This window comes from Melanotaenia boesemani, chromosome 3 (assembly GCF_017639745.1).
Source record: "Melanotaenia boesemani isolate fMelBoe1 chromosome 3, fMelBoe1.pri, whole genome shotgun sequence".
In the NCBI taxonomy this organism is placed as follows: Eukaryota; Metazoa; Chordata; class Actinopteri; order Atheriniformes; family Melanotaeniidae; genus Melanotaenia; species Melanotaenia boesemani.
Window position 1 is genome coordinate 29425501 of NC_055684.1, and position 16497 is coordinate 29441997.

The 16497-nt window shown below is 38.6% G+C and overlaps 1 protein-coding gene across 2 annotated transcripts in view; it reads left to right on the top strand.

The window, feature by feature from the left end:
- The first annotated feature begins 10961 nt into the window (after positions 1-10961).
- Positions 10962-16497, top strand: part of srgap3 (SLIT-ROBO Rho GTPase activating protein 3) — a 62317-nt gene continuing 56781 nt past the window's right edge. The window contains exon 1 of one of the 2 annotated variants that reach the window (XM_041980485.1): positions 10962-11500. In XM_041980485.1, coding sequence (XP_041836419.1) covers positions 11437-11500 — 64 coding nt within the window. In that variant the 5' untranslated portion in view covers positions 10962-11436. The remainder of the gene's footprint in view (positions 11501-16497) is intronic. The other variant, XM_041980486.1, reaches the window with a different exon arrangement.

The window sequence follows — 16497 nt, forward strand, 5'->3', positions numbered from 1 at the left end:
TTTTAATCAACAGAATGTTGCCGTTCCAGTGTTAAAAAAATATTCCTGGATCCAGGCAGTGATCCAGATTGCCTCCAAAATCTAATCAGTTGTTTCTTTTTCCACTTAGGAGATGTCATCCATCCATTTAATTTCTATTTATGTTGGTAACAGACTGACAAACGTATGTCGCCAAAAAAAATAACTTCTGCCAAGGCAGAGGTAATTAATTGAGGTATCATGTTTGATGTCAGCTCTTCATGGCTCTATCCCATCCATTTTTTTCTCTCGCACAGAAAAACTTTGCTATTCTGCTTTTCTTGGGTTGTGTTGTGTGTGTAGGCGGAGGTGTGGACCCAAACGCAGGCAGGTCAGTGCAAGTAAAAGGGTTTTTGGACATAAACTCAGGAGCAGGGACACACACAATACAGGGGAATGAACCACATAAGGATCTGACAAAAGTAAACTCAAAACCACAGGGTTTATATGCACAGAGGGAATAACAAGGAAAAGGTGAAGTGAATGAGTAATTAGACCAGGTAAACTAATGAGCCAGAAACAGGAACCAGAGGAACACAAGAGGGAAAACCGAACTAAACATGACAAAATCAGGGTGAAATATGAACAAGGTGTGCTCCAAACTGACACAGTCTCTCCAACAGCAGAGAAAAGTCTTTCTTCAGGATCTCAGAGCCAGTTTTCCTCCTCAAAATATCAAAAGATCCCGTGTGGACAATAATCTTCATACCATCTGGATGTAAGGACAGAATGGTCGGCAAGATCTCTATCAGTTCCCTGAGTGATGTATCAAAAAGTGTTAAATTTTTCCATCTTTGCCATCCTCACATGCTGTCCTTCTGCCAAAATTCCTCCTGTTTGTGGAATTTTGGCCTCTCCTCCTGGTCTGGTTAGCCCTTGGCTGAGTTTTAGGGCTATTTCTTGAGTTTTTATAGATCCTTGCATCACATTCTTCATCATTCATTTTAATATGAGTCAACACATCGTATTTATTATGCAGTGAGACTTCAGGTGGTGGAGTGAGTGCTGGAGCTTTAAATTTCCTGTTGGATTTACCTCTGAGATGAACAACATCAAACCAGGTTCTGGCTCAGGTTGATGACTTTGGTCTGGTACCAATACTGTTCCAGTAGGAGAGATCAGTCTGACGGTCGGGTTTGAGATCTTCCCCAGCTATTCCAGTGTCATTTGAACACATCCAAGGAAGTGTATCAGCCAGGTCTGTAACGGGAGGCTCCACATCCGACATGCCTTCGCGTATGAAGATTTGACCCAATCCATTTGACAACTCAGTAGCTTGTACAGAAGCTGCAATAGAGTCAATAAATTCTTCATTCACACGAATGTCTTGCAGTGTTTCAATCCTCTTCTCCAGCTGTGTTATCCCCAAAGAAAGTTGTTCACACTCAGTGCAGCACACTGATACTGCAGGGTTAGGAGACATCATTCCACTAGTTCTCCGATGGCAACCAACTAAATTTATCAAAAAATATATTTATTCCAGTGATTTATAAGTGACCAGGAGTCCTTGTTCCTAAATTTCTTGCTGGTAAAAATAAGAAAAAAGAAGAAAAATGCAAGCAGAAAGCAAAGCAGGAAGCGTCTGCACGGCAGCTAAGCAGTTGAAATTCTGGTCTGTCTGAAATTCTGGAATTGTATTTACTCAATTTTAAGAATTGGTAAAGACTTTAAACTAGTTATTTCATAGGGATAAATAAAAGTAAAATGGGAAATTGTATTTTTTATGTGATAGTATGGTTCCACTGTTTATACCTCAGAAGAAAAGGGAGAGCGTGAGTAACAATTCTCACCAGTAGGTGGGATAGTTGTACCATTTATTGGGACTTAAAATGACTTTCAACTATAAGATTTATTGGCTAATGGAAGCTTTAACATAGAAATATTTTTAGACATTAATTTGTAATTACTTGTTGATATCCACAACTAAAACTTGATTTCTCATATTCCAAGTAATATAAACACTTTTGATATGAGACAAGTCAGCTTTTAAAGCAGAGACAAACTTCTGAAACACTATAGAAGAAGAAGAGAAGATGCTGGAACTGGGATGTTCAGGAGTGACGTTGCTTAACATAGGACAGTGGTGAGAAGTGTGGTGGACCATCATGTCTGACTATAGAGCGCAAGTGTGGGGGCCCAGCATGGAGAATAATCAGGGCAGTTGTTATGTGTTAGTGTGGTCTGGCCGCAACAGTTTACAATGTGACTGGATTATCACTTTAAAGCATTTTAAAGCTTAGTTTGGTGAGAGAGCAGCTCTGACCACAAAGCTAACCACAGGCCATCTGATGGTTCTGCACATGCCAAAGGAAACATGTAGATCACCTGAGTGGCATTTAAACATCTAGGCTCTGTGACATTCATAGTATGGTGAAATTACAGTAGCATGGCTATATTTATTTAATAGCATGATTAGCTTATGTCTGGTTTTTGTTTAGACATGAAAATGTGGCACATTTGATTTCTGGTAACTGACTGTTCAACTGTGTTAACTCTACAGGATACCTGGGCCATCCGAGGTCGCCTGGTTTAAGGAGAGAGGATTTCGCTCTGAAGATACCATGTGCAGAAAATAATTGTTAAAGCACAGAATGAAGCTGAAATCTCACTTAACCTCCAACAGAAATGCGACATAAAGGGATACTAATTGTACAAATAGATTGATAAAATAAAGGAACTGATTCAGGAATGTTGTGTGTATGTGTTACAGAGAGCTTGCATGAGGTTGAAAGGATGATGCAGTGGAGAGAGGAAACAATGAAAGCCGTGTTCAAGAAAACAACTTGTGTTGATGATCTGGTTTGACTAAAGCACTTGAAGTTGATAGTACCAGAAGACTTGATTATTCTCCTTCTCCTTGCAAAATAATAAACATGTTAACGTTTCAGGATTGATTTTAAGGTTCTTTTAGTAGTTTTATAAATGTTTTAATGGTCTAGGGCCCTTTTATTTATCAGACCTTCTTTTAAGTCATGAACCCTCGCGGACCCTGAGGTCCTCTGGTACTGGCCTTTTAGTTGTTCCAATGGTGAGGACCAAGACACACGGCAAGGCCTCTTTGCATTGTTATGGTCATCATCTGTGGAACAGTCTGCCAGAGGGCCTCAGGGCTGCAGAGGCTGTTAATGTTTTTAAAAAGAGGCTTAAGACCTACCTTTTTAGCTTAGCCTTTAACTAAATTTTTTACATCATTTTATTTGACATTATTTTATTTTCATTTTACTCAACTGTACTACTTCTTATTAATTAATTAATTAATTAATTAATTTATTTATTTATTTATTTATGTATGCATTTATGCATTTATTCATTCTTAGCTGTTCTTATTGTTTCTTTAGGTTATTTAATCTTCATTTTAACTCCAGTGTTTTCCTCGTGGGGATCCTCCACGCTGGCCGTTTTGCTTGCTTGGTCTTCTTTTTAGTCTGTGGGAAAACTGCCTTCCTTGTCCTTGAATGCAAACGTAGGTTTCTTACTGCCAGTGATCCCATGGATTCTTCAGAGAAATTGGGCATTCACTTACTCGCCCACAAGGCTACCAACCAAGCCAATGTAATGGTGGCTCCTGCATTTGGGTGCTAATTTTACTATGACAAAGTCACCAACAGATTTGAGACATCGGGTTCACTTCTTTCATCGCTGGAGCTCTCATGCTCAGAAGTGTTTTCAAATGGGATGGCAACATCGCTCTCCTCAGAGCTGCTTTCCACTGCGATTTTTGTCTGGGTTTGTTTCCTCCTCAGCTTCCCTTGCTCTTTGATGTTTCCTTCTGTCTTGCCTTTCTCTTTATTTTCCTCCTTTCATAGGCACGTTCAGTTGCCTGCTTTTCTGGAGTATCAGTCAGGATTCTTGTCTTCATATGCTTTCGGCTTGTTTGTTTCCTGTGCTGCTGACTTTTGGGTAACTGTAGAGCACATAGGATTCATCGTGATCGGGATGTGAATCTGTGTCACTTGGTGAAGCACACACACGTGCAAGGCCTCAACATAAAGGGAGGTTGAAACCATGGGTGCATCATTTGCAAGTGATGCTCCAGGTTGGGCCTGCCCGACACCATGGATGGCTCAAACTCTGCATCTGAGAAGACATCTCTGTTGTAAAGGAAAATCCCAGTGGATCTGAATCCAGAGGAGGAATTCTGAGGTCTCTTTGACATAAAAATATCTTTCACACAGCCAGGGATTTGGTATATGCAGGATGTCCTGCTTGGGTTGGATCTCATCCAGCCATCATGAGATATGTTGTAAAAGGTCTTAAATGGACCACACATTTATCCAGAGGCTGAAGGCGATGGGATGTGTGGGGTGGAATTGTGAGCATAACAACACCATTTGTTTTTGCAATGTCCAAAGCTTTAAGTGAAATGTGGGCTTCATGGTTATCTAAGATTAGCAGCAGATGCAGGTTAGAGGAGCATTTTGGTCTGCTGAACCAGATGCTCAAGGAACTCAACAAAATACCAAAATTAAATCATGTTTGGAGGGAATGTGTGTCTGTAAAACAAAGAAAAGAACAATGAGGGTTCCATGCAAGCGTCTTGGTATGGTCTGCTAGGTCCTTCTCCACCTCCTCTGAGAAGACCCTCTTTGCTTCTGCTGTTCCACCACCGTACCTGATTGTTTTTACTTCCTTTGTCTCCCTCTTTTCCATGTATCTCCTCAATGTTGACCTGTCTAAGTATATATATATATATATATATATATATATATATATATATATATATATATATATATATATATAATATCTGGTAAATTTTGCTTTGTAAATTTGTTTTTTTTATAATATTTTACACAATTTTGAACCTCATATATGTAAAGATATTTTTTTATGTGTTTCTATTCTATTCTATTATATTCTTTTCTTTTCTTTTCTATTCTATTCTATTCTACAGTAATTTACCAGAGGCTTTGATCCAAAGCGACTTACATTTGAGAGTAAGTACAACTCAAACAATAATTCAAATAGGATGGGACATCATAATTATGTGGTAGTCAGACTGCTGTGAGTCCAGTTGGACCCAGGTGCTGTCATGTAGTGCTAGAGGCAGTGCATATCATTTTTTTATTTTTTGTTAATTTTTTGTAAGTCATTTTGTTTAAATACAAGATCAAGATTTCATCACACAACATCATCTTGGGTATAAGTGCACACAGCTTCAGTACTGAGTTGTGCCAAAGTGCTGGACAAATCTTTCTAACTCATTCTGAGAAGAAGAAGAGTGAAGCTAAGTGCAGAAATGCTCCTTAAAGAACTGAGTCTTTAGCTTGCTTTTAAAAGTGGACAAGTACTCTGCAGATCGGACAGAGTTAGGTAGAGAGCCACTGGCTGACAACAGAGGAAAAGAGTCTAGCTACTGATTTTGCATCACGTTGTGGTGGGAGCAGTAGGCGTCGTTCACTGGCAGAGCGTAACTGTCGAGAGGGAGAGTAGCTCTGGATTAAGGACTGAAGGTAGACAGGAGCCGTTTGGGTTATTGTTTTGTAAGCCAGAAGCAGAGCTTTGAATTTGATGCGTGCTGCAACTGGAAGCCAGTGAAGAGCAATTATTATATTCTTATTTTATATTTTTATTCATATTATTTATTTTGCTTTTGATTTATTTAATATAATTATGTATTTTATTTATTTTTCTATTGACACATGTACACATGCAGTGCAGCCTACAGGTCACAATCTACAAGATAAAATCTACAAGATAAAACATTTCATCACAAGTATCTGGAACTGAAAAATCAAGTATTTTTATATTATGATTAGAGTAACTTGTCAAGAGCTAGAACTTATTTTAAATGTACATACTTTCCACATCTGTGTAGTAATCCTGACCACCTGAACTGACTCGCCTCATAATACAAACTCAAGGCAGATATATTAAGTAAGAAATATGTAAAAGATACAACAAGTTATCCCCCTGCCTTGTAAATGTTTTATATTTAAACATGAAAAATGTTTCATCACATGGAAAAATTAGGAATTGCAGTTACTTTTGTTTTAAAGTACATCCAGTTAATGCCTATTGTGTAATTTTCACATTTACCAGATTCATCCTGCAGGCCAGATTGGACTCTCTACTGGACCTGTTTTGACCCCATGGCTGCACATTTGACACCCCAGATCTAAAACATTGACACAACATGAAAACAACATTCATTTACTTGTTATTATAACAATGAGCTGTTCAGATGCAGTCAGTAATCATCATTTGCAAGAATGTAAATTCAGTTTGTGGATTATTAAATCAAAACAAAGACTCATAGTGACAATATTCAGCCACTAAGGCTGTTCAAGTTTCTTGCAGCAGCAAATTCAAATATATTGCTTGACTTTCTTTAATAGAAATTGTCTCTTCCATGGCCACTGCAGGTATCTTAGACAGGACTTGCGCAGTCACCATCTTCCCCTTTTCACATTTATCAAATGTGATTAATGACGTTTATGTAGAGAGAGATGATAAGAGTAACTGTCTTCTCCACTGTGTCACATTTCCCTCTGTGATTAATTGCACCCTTTGGGCCCAGGAAAGTTTAAGATAATTCTCTATCTTTTAGCAAACACCTGTGGAAGAAAATGGAAAAAAAAAGAAAAAAAAAAAAAAAAAAACACAGTTCTCCTTATTGTTATAGTTTATCTTACCAACTGTGAAGGCTGTGAAGGAACGAATAACTAATATATGAAGCCTTTTATCTGCTTTATTTTCCAGCAGATAAATATGGCTGCATCGTTGCTTGTTTCATGCCTTGCCACATCAGATATGGTATGTTTGTTAGGAAACATTTAGTTGTTTTCTTGCTTTCTGTTGCAGGGCCACTGCTTAGTAAGTGTGAAGTCTGAGAGACAAGTGGGTGTTTATTCATGGCGGGGATCGAAGGATCGTGCACAACAGATGGCCTGTGTTGCACAGAGTACAGTCACACACTGCAGAAAACATTAAGGAAGTTAGAGATGAAGAGACATTGGAAAAGCTAAATTATTGTATACTGCATACATGTAGATAATGAGAAGAAGCAGCTTCGTTAAGGTTTCTTTGTTAACAAAGATAAATTAAATGCATCCACCAGTCTGCTTCCTCTGTGTGAAACTGAATGCAAAACAAACAGACCTGTGAGATGTTGTTGTCCTCATCTGCAGTTAAATACAACCTGTTTAAAAAAACAACAAGATGTATATTAAAACTCTGTATCTATCTATCTATCTATCTGTCTATCTGTCTGTCTGTCTGTCTGTCTATCGTGTAGTATGAGTACTTGATAAATGACTAATGACAATGTAAATATGCAGCTCAGTTTGTCAGTGGTTTCCAGTTGTTTATCTTGCACTGCAGCAGTTTTAACACGTTAAGTAAGTAAAACCATCACAAGATTGCTGTCAGAGCCTCTGTGGTTTTCAACCGATAGAAAAGGAAACTAACTGGGTCATATCCAGAAATCAACCTCAAACACAACCTGTTTCCTAACGATTCATGTCAGATGTAAAGAAACAATCAAGATGAGGGCATCCCATGACAATGAGGGCCAGTATATATTACTGCTGGTGATGTAAACTGGTTAACAGCGTCCAGAGCTTCCAGAGCCTAAAAATACATTTTTCATTATGTTTCAGCTGTTATACATAAAGGTGGGAATAAAATGTAAAGTCTTCTGTTGAGGCAGTAGATTTACCTTGTGCATAAGGCAGATGATTCCAGCTTTCGACTCCAGCTCATTACTAATATTTTAGAGGTAAAACTGGCATATTAATTTGTAAAAATCAGTTCAGAAGGATGTATACTTTTCTCTTTATGCTTAATAAATCTATACTCAGCATTGCTCTAAAAAGCATATTTATTGCTGCTGCTAATTCAGCAGTGGTTTGTTTTAGAGATTGGAAGCCTTTGTGAACAGTAATAAATGGTGATGTAACTGACTCATACAAGCACCACAGAGCCGATATGTGCTGATCCAAACCTGATCCAATAAATATATAAGGCAGGTGGTGGACAACAGTGAGAGAGAAGCTGACACTTGTAATACTTCAATATTTTATTTGTGCTTCTTTTGGAGAAACCTGTAGATTAAAAACAGAACATAATATTCTGTCACTATTAATCATGTCATACAATTTCCAAATAGAGCTTCTCCAAAAAGCTCTCAATCTGGTCTCAGCTGTTTACATCATATTCTCCCACCTATTAAAAAAAACACCCATTGGGCAGATATCTAAAATTAAACTAAGTGAATTCATGAAGGTGATGACTTACACTAACTGCTTTAACACTTTGGTTACACTGATGTGAAAAAAACTCCTTGTGCAAGAGACTAGTGGTTAATTTTTCAGCTATTTATTGTGAAGAACAAAAAGTATAGAAGGAATAAAAGAGACTGTAGAACAGCTACTTTGCTGAACTCTGGTAAACATGAATAGAAGCAGAATTTAGCCACTCTGGTCTCTGTCACACTCAAAATATAACAGTTGACGTTTCCTTTCTGTCACGTCTTCACTCCTCAGAAAAATATATGGTACAAAGTTCGACAACCAACTTGACACACTGAAACCACAAAGATGCTCACATGCTTTCACAAGTTGCAGCAAAACCCAAATACAGACACACACAAGGACTCTCAGCCTTTTTCTGTTTCATATCCAGTCTCACCGATAACACACACATGCACACTACCAGAGGCCATTTAAATTCCTCAGGGTTTTTTTTTACACTTCTGAAGGGATTCATGTATACAATGTTAAGTGACCTAAAACATATTTTGGCATCACAAGACCAAAAAATAAATAAATAAATAAAAAATCAAAAACCAGATTTCTTAAATCATTACTGGTGACAAAGGAGCATGCAGGACTGAAATGTATTGACCTACATGGACAAGCAGAGGGAGTTCTGTAATCATAGTGTGAGCTAGTAGCATTTTAATCTTTCATTGTCTTTTAAGACTGTCTTGTTGGCTGTAAGTTGGAATGAGGCGATAGCTTACAATGATGTGCTGTTTTAGGGATGACTCATTTTGTTAGATATACTTTAAGGTTCCTAAACATTTTTAGAAAGGCTAATGTAAAATCTTAAGCAACATCACCCTGTACATTGGGATGGTGATAGCATTAATGGTTTGGTTAATGCATCATTTATCACTGCTTTATTAATTACAGGGGAGTGAAGAAGAACTTGTAAGTTGGCCTTCTGTGAAAAAAAATGTGTTTATAGTGCACTTGCATAAAAATATGTAATACAACTGATGCTTTTAAAAGTCGTCTTCCTTTGTTCCTTTCAGTGAATTTCTGTCTTTCGTTACAAAGTATCTTCCCTTTCAAATCGTATGCAGTGAGGTGACGACAGAAATGAAAAACAGAAATCTTCAACTGTGTGCCAGTTTGCAGGTTTGCACCAACACGTTGAGAGTCGACAGCCTGGTCTCCTTTTGAGCTGAGAATAGCTAAAGTGACAGATAACAAACTGAGTCCCCACCTCCCCACCCCAAACAGTGAAGCATCCACATGACAGTATCTGTCATGAAGCACAGTGCCTGTCACTGTGATGCTTGCATAGGGTGCCTTTTTAAATACATACTCCAGATTTCCTTACATGTAACTTAAATGCATCTCTGTCATTGCATAGATATGTTCATGAGCATTAATTTTTCTTTAATATTTACCATCATTGGGATAATGGTCTGATACAGAAGTGTATTTTCCTCTTTTTTACATTCAAAAGGGGGAAAAAAACAAAACACAATGCTCTTTTGATGCCATTTCTGTTGTCAAACTCATCTTTAATTGCCACCATCACTCCTGTCAACAGAAAGAGGTGGAATACACAAGGACTGGAATCTTGCCAAGAGGATGGTGTTTGCAACAAAGTGGGGTGGTGTAAAGGGCAAGCCAATGCAACATTGTCAACATGATTAAAGCTTAGAGCATCTGTGTATTTGAAGGGCCGATGTGTCATCATGCCTGAACCATTTAACCACCAAGTTTTTCACGACTTCTGTGATTATCTCTCAACATCTCTTAAGATTAACCAGCCCTCTTTGGTGAAAGTAACTCTGGAATAAAGAGGGGAGGTTTTCATGGCAGTTAGGTGTACAGAGGGGATGTTGTTGGGCTAGGCTGCTAAATCAATCCTCTCTGTAATAATTAGGACGATTGGTATTGAAACAGGAGCATAGCAGCGGTGGGTAATTGCTGTGATCTGATTCAATCAATCAATCAAACTTTATTTATAAAGCACTTTTCATGCTTGGGCAACACAAAGTGCTGTACATAAAAAATCAATTCTTCCATATTAAAACAAAAAATAAACTGCTTAACAGGGGAGAAAAAAAATACAGTTGCATTTATACACACATAGCATACAGTGGAGGATCCCCATGAGGAAAACACCGGAGTAAAAATAAATATTAAATAACCTTAAGAAACAATAAGTTAAGAGTAAGTAAATAAATAAATAAACAGATAACTAAAATAAATACAGTTGAGTAAAATGCCATGAAAATAAAATAAGATATAAAATTTAAAAGCTTAAGATCAAATAAAATTTAGTTAAAAGCTAAGCTAAAAAGGTAGATCTTAAGCCTCTTTTTTAAAAACATCAACAGTCTCTGCAGCCCTGAGCTTCTCTGGCAGACTGTTCCACAGACGAGGGCCGTAACAATGGAAAGATTAATATAGATTATATAGTTGATGTCCGTCTTATAGCTCGCAAAATTTGTCTTCATGTGATAAAAGTGTACAGATTATATGTGCACGTGGGCTGCTGGGATGAAAAAGGTTGTGGTGGTGTGAGGTTCAGGGAAAGGTTGTGGCATCGGCTCGGAAAGTGAGGCTTATGATCTGGCTAAGACTCCTTAAAATGGTAAATGTTTTCTTAAGTGATGGAAACAAGGGTCGCGTGAGTGCGCGCGCGTGCGCAAAGGCAGGGGGAGGGGAAGTAGGGATGGCTGACAATACGAGAGGCTCACGTGACGATCTTTTAAATTCCTGTTTCCCCGCAGCGCAGTTTGTCAGCGTGAATTGTGTGCGGGTCCGCTCTTCGTACGCATGTCTGTCCTTTTTTTTTTGACACAGAGCGACTTTACTGGTTGAGCCCTCCGAGCGACGCTTTGCTCTTTTCATCATGTTGTAGTTTGGAGTTCGTTTGTTTGACTATTATTTTTCCCCCCTCCCGAAGCCTTTGAGAGAAAAGAGGCACTCCTGCAAGAGAAAGCAGCACCAGGGAAAAATGCAGCATTGGGCCAAAGCTCTAGTGTTTTATCTGCACTGATTTGGACTGCCTCAGGGCTGCAGGAACACAATAGCATTGAGCCTCCGTTGCCTCCGAGAGGCTGCTAGGAGAGAGAAGAAACACGGAGGATCGCGCTACAACGCTGCAGGTCCGGGATCGACACCAAACTAGAGTCCTCGACTGTCAGGGTCTCACCCTAAAGCCTGGGGAGCCATGTCATCTACAAAATTCAAGAAGGATAAGGAGATCATAGCAGAGTATGAGACCCAAGTGAAAGGTGTGTGTGAATCTGTTTGTGTGTGGTATCCGTGCAGAATCCGTCGTATTTTTTTTAAATTTTTTTTAATAACAGGCTTAAGTGCATTCACCTTACTACGGTACGCCTAATGAAGCACTGACAAACCATTACAATCAAGGGGAGAAGTAATCCGTGACAGTCAATGCAATGACAAGAGCATCAGCGTGCAAACCCCGATTTTATTTCCTAATATCCTTCCCTGTTTTCCCCAATTCACCTTCAGTCGGCGGGATTTCTGAGTGTTGAATGTTAATAGAGTCTGGATGTAGAAAGGATCGTGGCTCTGTACCTTTGTTGCTGGGTGAAATGATTCCTGTGTGGAAATCATTGCAGGATGATGGCTGCATTCTTTCATACCGTGGGTTTGTCATGCGTTTAGTGCCTTTGGAGATGATGGACAAACATTTGGGAACAGGTTTAATGCACACCGTGTATGTCAAACTCATATTCATTTTCAGATTCACTGTCTTATAGGATTATGAATGACAATGTGGATTTGGCTTTACTTCACAGTCCTGCTGGTTTTCAGAATAGAATATTTCCTGGGATAAATGCAGATATTTTTCAGTGCTTATTTTTTGCCACCTGAGATGAGCTGAAATATAGTTTGTGGATCTCACATTTAGAAATTTCATCATGTACTTTAAGCAATGGAGCATTGTAGTAGTGTAAAAATAAAGAACCCTATTGTATACACAAACAGAGAATACTGGCTTTGTGCAGACATTTCCCAAAGTGGGCCAGGGGTCCGGTTTCAGGCCTTCGACCCATTATCAGCACTCTCATTCTCAGTGGTGCAACGTTTAATGTTACACCTCTTTAGCCGATCGCCTTGTGACTTCTGGGTGCACTGAGTTTGAGGAGATGTAGAACCATTTTACAGACACTCCTCTTTGTGTAGCGTGTGCAACTGAATTATTTTTACTTACAGACCTCTGCCTCTTAGATTGTTTTTGTGTCATGGCTCTTGCGAGTCATTGAGGAAAAACGCATGCAACATGTCCTAGCTCATCTGATTCTGTTGCAGTTTACCTCACTTCAGGCCATTTTTAGTCATTCAGACATAATTTATACCGTTCAGATTAGGCTATAAAATGGTTGAACTGGTCTTGTGTCATAGATTCAGGCACTGCCTGCTGTCTCTTTGCATTAAACAGTACCTTTCAACTATGTATGGAGGAAAGATGTTAATTCATGGAGAATGGTCCTTGTTTCTCATTCACAGCTGGTGTGTTGCATAGCCCATGGACACAGAGGGCTCTCCTCTTGACAGCCACCACCTCACAACGGTGGCAGTGTTATGAGCTGGAGCAGGCAGTGAGCAAATGATAATGATATTCAGTTTGGAAATTGCACCTGTCTTTTTCTGAGTTATTGCTTTATGGTTAATGTGTCGTCTACATGGCAGAAGGGGCCATGCCATCACCGTGTCACTGATTGGGTCATGACTGAATGATGGAGTTGCTTTATTATGTATGAGGCTTAATGGATGAAAATGATGACAAAATGACAAAGAAATAGCTGGTTACAGCAATACAACAAAGAAGAAACTGTCAGTGTGTTTGTCGTGGCTCAAAAGAATGTAGTGCTGCAGTTGAGGCAGTAGAAGATGTAAAATATAATCCCTCCGTTGTAGTTTTATGAACTACATTGCTAAAAGTTTTCCCCTTGCTAAATTCCTGATAACCCCTGAGGCCGCCTGCCAAAGCCAGGGTCTCTGAAGGACTCCAAGAGATGGTGCTCCCTTTATTCAAGCCCTTCAGCTGGCTGATCTTACATTAGCATGTCAATAGAGGAGGGCCCAGAACAGAGAGAGGCTGGCTGAGGAGCATGGACACTGCTCTGCAGCTAACCACAGTGTGGTCGCTGGACTGCAGCTCTGCCTTCTCCTGTTTGCCAGTTTTACAGGCAGCTTGTGAAGTGGGCTCAACCATCAGCAGCTGCTTGACATTTACAGTTGAAGCTTTGGGGATAAACCCATACTTCCCCATTATTATTTATGCGTGTGTGCTTTAAAAGCCCAACAACCATAAGATCGGGTGACGGTTGAGTTAAGAGAGGTGGTGATATGTCACTAACCTTTGAAAGCAAACCTGAACAATCAAACACCTGAACAGTGTCTTCAGCACACCTATTTTTTTTATTTAACTGATCTTGTGATCACATCTTTCTGCTTTACTTTGACTTAAATGATTACATGTTATGTTGGCTGTGTTTTCTGAACTCTGTAGTAATTCACCGATTCCCTTCACTGGACGGAGTACAGTTCCGCTTCACTGCCTTTCCTGGCTTACATAAAAGTGCTGGAAGTATTTTAAAGATAAAAGTCAAGATTACTTTTATTGTTTTGTTAAAAAAAAATTAGTTTATTTCACAAATTTATTTATTATTATCTAAAATTTTTAAATTGAGATTGGTGTTAAAGTAAAATACATGGTTGTTATTTCTGACTGTGTTACTCTCACGTGTCCAACATAGGTACAGAAACAATACAGCCACACACATAACTGAGATTACCACATTCTAACATACATGTATTTAAGTGTTGATAAGAATTAGGGTTCAGGTGATGCAAATTACTAAAGATTGGAAAGGCTTTCAATTGATTCTCCTTGTGTTTTTTTTCCAAACGGCTGCACTGATTGGGTAATTTAATGCAGGAAAGTGCTCATGGAACATTGTCAATGTCCTCCAGATGTACACATTAATGACCACCCACGCCAAGCATGCATGCACACGCACACACAGAGGTGATGCTGGGGAGGAAACATTGTTTTAACACCTCTGTGTTCAGGTTTCTGTTTGCTGTTAGTCTTTGTAGGATCATTTCTAGCAGACTGAATTCAGACAAGTTCAAATTTCAAAGCTGAGCTTGGGGGGGAAAAAAAATCTAACAACAGTGTGTATATTACATATAAGGTACCATTTCAAAGCTATGCGAAGCTCAAATCTTTTATTCACACCTCATATGTAAAAATAAATACAATGTCATGCTCTTTATGCTTTCAATGATTCTTAGAAATATTTTCAGTTTGGATGGGTGCTGCTGAAAATTTTGTGAGACATGGGGCGTGTCTCTTTGTTGCCCCATGCACGTGTCACGAACAGCTATTTTGCATTTCCGCTGTCACTTTGTTGCTTAGAAGACCATGATAATTGATTTTGCTCTCAAAATACCTAGAGGCTAGCATGTCTTCTTAGGTGACATTGCTGCAGAATTTTCATGTTTACCAGCAATATGTTTGCTCAGTTGATGCTAGACATTTAGCTAAAGATCAGATTTTGTTACCATCATGGTTAGCTAGCTTTTTAGACTCTGCTGGACAGCATGAAGCTGGCTATGCAGAAAGTAAAATGTAGGCAGTTGAGATGTTCACACTGAGTCACTGACTGAGGATCCTTCAGCTGCTCGCTTGCTTGGAAAACCTTCTGCAGACTGACTGAACATTGGCAAAGGAAAATCAACCATTTGCTGTTAAGGCAATAATCTTGAGTTGGACAGCTTGTTTACTGTGTGGCGTAATAAATTTTGGGCTTCATTCAGGGTTGGTTTGTTTTTGTGAAGTAGCAGTGACTAATCAAATTAGACATGGCTCAAGTTTGTTGTGTGATTCATGTTGTACTATGAGTTATAAAATGAAAAGTAAAACATTTTAATAAATACATTTGTAGATGATGTCAGTAGTGATTTTTCTGTATAGTTATGTGCGATATGATTTCCCACATAGTGGAAGTGGCAGAACATCTTGAATGTTTTCTCCCACAGTCTACTATGTTATGACATCGGACATATTATAGTCACTAAATCCTTTTCTGTGTAAACTGGGACAACTCAATGGTTTAACTGAAATATAACAATATAACTATAGCTCAACTTGCATGTAAATATAAAATATAGCCACTGAATCACACCCCTGCTCTACCTCTTCAAGCTGAAGGTCCAAAGTATTCTTAGTTGCAGCTCACATAGATGCTGTCCTGTTGTAGGCCAGATGTAATGCAGGCCAAGTCTGGATTTATCAAAGTCCAGATTTAGTGTTGAAGTGTTGCCAAAACTATTGATATATGTTATAAACTATTTGTGGAAAAAACTGAAAGCAAAGCTGTTTGACAGAATGTTAATTTCTCATAGAAATGAGTATAATAATAAATATAATAGGTATAGTAGAGTAGATGTAAAAGTATAAGAGGCAACAAGATAGTGAATTTATGTGGTGCAACACGTATTTTGTTAACCGCCCTGTGTTCTGTTAATTTGTGAGAAGTATAATTACAGGACAATATATTCCTGTCATACTGAAGTATCACCCTGTTCTATGTTACCATAGCTTGTTGCTTCAGTTTATTTAACTTTGTTGACTCTCCTCTGGTCCCTTTAAACTCAGTGTGATAAATGCAGCTGCTACTTGATTAATGCAGATATAATCAGCCTTTCATAAAGTGTGGATCTGCCAGGCGTAGATTATCATTTAACACAGTCTCAATAGTTCTGTAGTTCATGTGTTAGCATTATTGAAGTAAACAGAGGCCCATTTAAGCATGAAAACAGTTTCCATGGTTATTTAGTGCCGGTCAGTGCATTTGGTTACTTCTCATTTAATCCATTTTATCAACGCTGGAAGAATTTTTATCAGGATTCTCTGCAGAGGTGTAGCTTTCAGCACCATGAGTGTATGACAAGTTCAGTAAGACACTTCTGTTCACTGAGAGGCTGAAACGCAGCCTGCTGCACAAAAATCTATTTAAAAGTGCAGTTGAGCTAAAATACCAAACATACACACTGTTCACTGTTTTTAAATATCCTCTCACTGCACTTTTCATTTAGTAAACTTAACAAATGCAAGCACATTCAACATTGAACGGTAGCTATATTACTATAAAAAGACATACACTCAGGTCCCATGTAAAAGATACGAGCGCTCCAACAGACAATGCTGGATTCATTTTATAACCTCATATTTTTTAAGGTAAATAGA